General features: G+C 32.9%; 1 protein-coding gene across 1 annotated transcript; it reads right to left on the bottom strand.

The window, feature by feature from the left end:
• Nucleotides 1-1,180: 1,180 nt before the first annotated feature.
• LOC123272251 (putative ankyrin repeat protein RF_0381) lies at nucleotides 1,181-2,518 on the bottom strand. The gene has a single exon (XM_044738949.1). It carries the CDS (start codon nucleotides 2,516-2,518, stop codon nucleotides 1,181-1,183), a length of 1,338 nt encoding a protein of 445 aa, XP_044594884.1.
• Between the last annotated feature and the right edge of the window lie 4,110 nt (nucleotides 2,519-6,628).

Below are 6,628 nucleotides of genomic sequence, written 5' to 3' on the forward strand. Positions count from 1 at the left end.
GAAAATAATAATTGAAACAATAGGAAATATTTAAATAATTATTAAATAACAATAATTAAAGAATAAAAATAATTACTTAAACAACAATATCGTAAGAATAGTAAATAGTTATTGAAAATGGATATTATTAACGATAAATAATTAAATAAATAAATTAGTAATAACTATAGTAAAATAATAGATTTAGTTAAATAAGGAAACTATGTATTCGTGTGCATGTAAATGTACTTGCGAGTACACCAATACATAGATACACATATAATCTATAAGTAAGAGAGAGAAGCACATCGTGTCCTCTGGGCCCAAAGAAGGGAGTTCAAGCGAATATTTTCAGAAAACTCGGAAGAGAGGGTAGAATCTAAGGGAAACAGACAGCTAATTGGATACTGTTTTCCCCCAAATAGTAATTTGGAAACGCCCGAAAATTCAAGACCCAGAAGATCTTCGTATGAACTCGCTCTCTCGTCATCTTGACCCCGAAGTGTGCGGATCGCCCAATTAGCTAGTGACCGGGTTTTTCTCACGCGGCTAAATAGTTTTTTCAATATTGAGTCCTCGGTCTGAGCCTCTCGTTAGAACGCACCTTCGTGCGGGAGTCTCGACAGAGACTCCCGTCGAGGAATCGTTAGTAAAAGATCTCCAGGTTCGCGGATCATTTAAAATCTTAGTTAGTGGCCGGTATTTCTCCCACGTGAACTAAAAAGTGTAATTTTAACATTAAAAGTAAAAGTTAACCAACTAAATGTCGAATAAAATCAAATAATATTATACTGTGTGCGTATGTGTGTTGACGACCAGGTATGATTATACTAAATTTGTAAACCTAAACTTGTAAACTTAATTTTTGTCAATATAAGTATTTAAATTCAAAATCTGAAAATATTAATTACATAAAAAAATTAACAAAAGACAACCGCACCGTTTTCCTACATCCTTCTGGGTTCCCAGTCTAGTGGTTGAAAAATACCAGGACTAAAATAAATTTTTAATAATTTATGTCCAAAAATTTGGACGTAACAAAAGGTTCTTTGAGATGGATATTGTTCAAATAAAATTTAAACACATTGAACTTATTAAAAATAAATGTATTAAAATAATTTACAATATATACAATAAATAAAGTATCAGTCTGCCTTGATCGAAATCGATAAATGATAATAACAAAGTTCGGTCAGTTTTTTCACGAAGATAATTTTTTCAATTCGTAATTTCTGAAGTAGGACCACAAATCTCTTACAAAATTATATGGCAGTAGCAGCGGTGCAGAGCATAGCATGTTCTCGACGGATCTTTCTATCTGCCTTAAATATTTGATTCTGCGATTGACCTTGGATAATTTATAAAAAAGCATTCCTCCGTAGTATAAATACTCACTAAGTATTTTTTCTTTGTCAACCACTCCATTCAAACTTACGTTCTTCAAACGGACTGACAAATCATGCACATTCATCAATAATAAGACATTGAAAAATGATACTTGACTAGCACCAACTTTGCTCATTTTCATTTTTTTGACCTCTTCACAACAATTGGTGTGAAAACTTTCGAACCCTTTTACCACAGTCAGTCGATTTCTTGGGGAAACGTCAAATCCAGCTGATATTAACTTTACAATATGCTTCTCGATGACCGAAAAACCAACAGTACGGTTTTTTTCGAAATCAATGGCGAGTTGACCCGTTGAATTTACAGCATCAACATCATCTCCAGCATCGAGAAGCAATTTGGAAATTTCACAGTTTCCATAACCATATTCCAAGCTGAACATCAGAAATGATTCTCCTGAGTTGGTGCGGATATTGATATCAGTGAAAGACTCGTCCAAGCTTAGAAGATATTCCAACACTGATGTATGTTTTAGATAACACAGCAGATCATGAATTATCGTTTGGTTCGGACAAACGCTAATGCAATGAGCTCCTCGTGCAATTAAGAACTTGGTCATCGCAATATCGTTGTTCAAGCCAGCTTTCATGAGAGCAGACTCTCTTGTTGATGTCTTGGCGTTGATGTCGGCGTTTTCGTCCAAGAGCAATTTGACCATATCTTCTGATCTAGAGACTACAGCAAGATGCAGTGGACGCAAACTAGAATATATTGATGATCCTAAAATTGGAGCATTTATATTAGCTCCATGTGCTAGCAAGCACTTCACAATATCGTGTCGGTTTTTTTGCACAGCAATGTGAAGTGACATTTCACCTTTCTGATTATAAATATTGACATCAGCCCGCAGCTCGAGTAATTTTCTAATAATTTTTATGTTACCGATTTTAACGGCTAAAATTACAGCTGCTTCACACTTGGGAGTGTGCAAATTAATATCAGCGTTTTTAGATACCAAATAGTTTATCAGCTCGTAATCTTCTTTCATTACTGCGACGCTCAGTAGAGATGTAAAGCGATTAGGTACGTTTCGTATGGGGAAGATTGTATTGACGTAGACGTTTGGCTTTTGTAATAAGACCTTGACGGTTGTGATGTTGATATTTTCTATTTTAATTTGTGGGATCTCCATTTTGTTTTTTCAGAATTTGTTGTAATCTGAAAAATTATTTATTTATTTATTTATTTTAAGTACAAACGCCAATCAGTAGTATACAACAACTTGACATATAAAATTATGAGTTTCTATATATATTTATATAGTAATATGAATGAAAAGGAAAGAAGACGTTTAAAAGTCGATAAGAGTGATAGAAAGATTAAATTCCATACATTCATATTATGTGGGGCATTCCATGCCAAATCGATCAATTTTAAACCCGATTCTTATTGATTAGGCTGAAATTTTTTTTTCCTATTTTAAATTATTAAAAGAATTGTCGTTTTTCGAATTAGTTAAAATATTACAATTCAGCAATTTTAGGTTTTAATAAAACTAAAAAATTGGAAAATAAATTATAGTTTAAGAAGCACGATTTAATTTCAAATAAAACTACAATGAGAAAACAATTCTGAACGATTTCCAATAAGACTAAAATAAAAATAGAGTGATGAACAAAAAAATCCATTCTATCGTAAATAAAGTATTGGGTACTTTTAAAATTTTTTTTTGTTATGATTCCCTGGTCGAAAAATTTAAACTGATTTTAAGCTAAATGATCTGCATTTGAACTTATTGATCTGTATTTGAACTTTTAAAAACATTTTCATCTATATTTGATCTACTATTCAAATTATTTTTGATCTGTTTTAAGTCTAAATAACTTTTTAGTAAAATAATTGAGCAGCTATGAATATTTTATGCTGTTTCTAATCTAATGAGACTAAAAAGTTTTAAAAGTTTGATCGATTTTTAGTCTAGTTAATTTGTAGATGGACTTTATGTATTGTTTTCAAATTCAATATGAAATCTTATACTGTTTTTGATCTACAATTTTCACACTAAATGTTCGAAGGCCAAAAGTCGACTTAGATAGTGACTTATAATTTTTTGGACTCACAAGTATCTCATTAAAAATTATAAGTCGCATTTATTTGAAAAAATAAATTAATTTATAATATATTCATGCGCTCTCTTATTTTATGAACTGAACGTCGATTATAACCTTACATCTGTCATATTTATTTGTCATAGCTTAACATTTCATGGATTATAAAAGTTTTGTAACTGCGAATATTAGTTGCAGTGATAATTAATAAATTTGTATTAACATACGTATATAAAATAGTTCTCATCGTTTGATTATGGATCTAAATCTAGAGTTTGAAACGGAATGTTGTGTTTCCCTTGGTCGCCCCTTTTTACTCTTAAGGGCGCCACTGGATTTTTGGACTCAGTATCCAGAAACTGGACCAGAACATGGAGTATTAGGTCAGGGTCGTGAGAGATTGCTGAAAGGAAACTAAAATTTAGACATAGAAATTCGTTTAACAAAATTCTTTATTTTCCACTCCCTTTTTTTTAGTTGAAATAATGGCCAAGATAACAACATATAAAATTTCATGGATAACAATCGCACTCACTCTCACTCTCATACGGTATATTTCACGCTGTCCAGCTAGACCCTCACGTGGTTGCAGTACCCGATGCCTACTGGACTCTCACGGTACTCTATTTACTTCGCGTCGTCCCCTGGACCTCTAACGCTACTCTAACTTAGTTCGCGCGGTCTCACGGACTCTCACGCCACTGAGCTGGACCCGGACGTGACTGCACACGTTGTCCACACAGCGCACGCTGTCCCCCAAACTTCACGCTACTCTAAGAGAACTACCCCGAAGCAGGATAGCCCCTTTACTCACACACAAACACACTCTATTCCAATTCCAATAATAATAATAATAACGCTTGAATTCCAATTTATAACTAATTTCCAAATTATTATTTTCCTAATTAATATTTCTAAAATTCTTATTCATCATTTTCCGAATTATAAATTACAAATTCCTATTATCTAAATTACTGCCGTATCTTCAACTTCTACAACAATAATTATCCAAATTAAAATTCCAATTCATCGAGGATTAAATCTATTCATTATGTCCGAGAAATTACTAAATAAATTTTAATCTTTATTTTAACAAAATTAAATAAATTCCTATAATCGAGTAAACTTAAATCTTTTATATTATTTAATTTAATCCAAATTATTTTATTCCGAGCTATTTTATTTAATCCAGTAATCAGCAGTAAATTTTACTAAATTTATTTTCCAACGCAAAAGTGAAATTTGGCAAAAGATTATTCTATTGTATTTTATTATGTGTTGCTTAAAACTTAATATTTCATTTTACTTGAGTTTATTTTATTTCAAACGAACGGAGACAATTTTGTTTCGACCTTGAATGTCCTCTACTCAGCGTTCTCGCGCGGGACAAGATGGCTGACGCTCTCGCTCGGTCTTGCGTCTCTGTCGCAAGTTTTTAGTGTAATTTTTTTTTTTTGACGAATTTTTATCATTTTTATTTTCGACCCTTTTTTTACTAAATAATTTAGATTAACAATTATATTGATTTTAATGATTATTTCCTGACTCTAGATTTATTTAAATTATGACAAATATTAGATAATGCGCCAAATAATTTATTACAAATAATTTTAGATCGGAATAAATTGTAGTCTTAAATAATTTTAATTTAGCGGTTTACTCAGTTTCATTGCTATTGGCTTAAGCCAAATTATTATTCAAAGATTTTCAATTAATAAATTTTACACATGGCGTAAAGATCTGGAATTAATAACCCGAACTAAATGCCTAGTATTATTAACCCCGACAGGCCTACGTGTAAAATTAGTAATGACCAAGACAAATTATTTCCCTAACAAATTAATCAATAACCCGAAACCTGTCCTGGTATTATTAATTAATTGTTTTATAATTTTCTCCAATTTTAATATTAAATTTAATTAATTAATTTATTGACTAGCGATTGTGACCGAACGCGAAATGGCGGTGACCTTCAGCCGACGTGTTGCCTGGCTGACGCCGCAGACCCGAGAATTAAAATCAGACATGATATTTGTACCTGGAGTTTTTTTTTTCGTTTTTATATTCTAAATACTCGTGCACTCCCTCGAAGAGCTGCGACTCCTTTTGTCCAGGATGGTGTAACTTTCTCCTCGGATAAATCCTCGGCAAATACCTCCTCGGATCGATCTGCTTGGCGGAAAAACTCTGGTCACCGTCACTCGTGCTCTGGGTATTCTCTCAAGCCTGTAACCGCAAATCAGCATTAGAAATTATTACAATTTAGAATTAATTTACGCAAGCTGGCAGGCGGCCTAGCAAGCAATAAATTAATTGAGTTTTTATCGCTTCGTTCCACTTAAAGGTGAGCGAAATAAAATAATTACCTGTGCTCTGCGTTCTTACAAAAATTTGCGATGCGTCCAGTGAGACTGTTCGGTCACAATGAATCTTCGTGGTCTTGTCGTTGTAGTTCTTTCTTCACTCTGTTTTCCCCACTCTCTCTCTCTCAGCGCCGGCGCTTCCCCCTCGGGGACTTATTTATTACTTATAGCTAGAGGCGCGAGTACTTCGGAGCAGACCGACCTGTGATCCGTCGATAAACTAACTGGCGCAGGCCAGGAACCACACCCATACGAAGTTGCCGATGCTCAACAATTTCCGTTCATTGGCCAAGGCACGGCTACTAATGCTCGGCCAAGTATCGGCGTTTTGTATCGGCCTAGCATCGGTAAACCATCGGCTTTAATGTTTGGCCAAGCATTGGCGATTTGTACTGGCCTAGTATAGGTAAGCCATCGGCTACCGCACGATATTTATTATAATATAATGGTATGTGATTTGATTATCAGCCATTGCTTGGCCGATGCTCTAGCTAATTTTTTATTACACTTGAAAACAATTAATACGTGTTAGTCATTACTATGTTGTATTATTGTTTTAATTTAACGTTTGACCAAATTATAAACTAATATGTACTAAAAATTAGTAAATCAATTTTTAAAAAATATCTTACGAGATTTTTTTAGGAGAAAACACCAATTTAAATTATTAACAATGTTTTTTTTTTATAAATATTATATTGATCATTTTTTTAGTTTTTAATAAACATTTTTATTATTTAACAAGCTCTATTAAGATTAAATCAACATTTGTTTTCACTAAAACAGATTTAATAAGTAATGAATATTTTTTCGGAGGACTTTTTCGATAAA

The sequence above is a fragment of the Cotesia glomerata genome, linkage group LG9 (genome assembly GCF_020080835.1).
Source record: "Cotesia glomerata isolate CgM1 linkage group LG9, MPM_Cglom_v2.3, whole genome shotgun sequence".
NCBI lineage: Eukaryota > Metazoa > Arthropoda > Insecta > Hymenoptera > Braconidae > Cotesia > Cotesia glomerata.

What these genes read in the sequence shown, in the direction of transcription:
- LOC123272251 (XM_044738949.1), bottom strand. Translation starts at nt 2,518, where the DNA reads ATGGAGATCCCACAAATTAAAATAGAAAATATCAACATCACAACCGTC.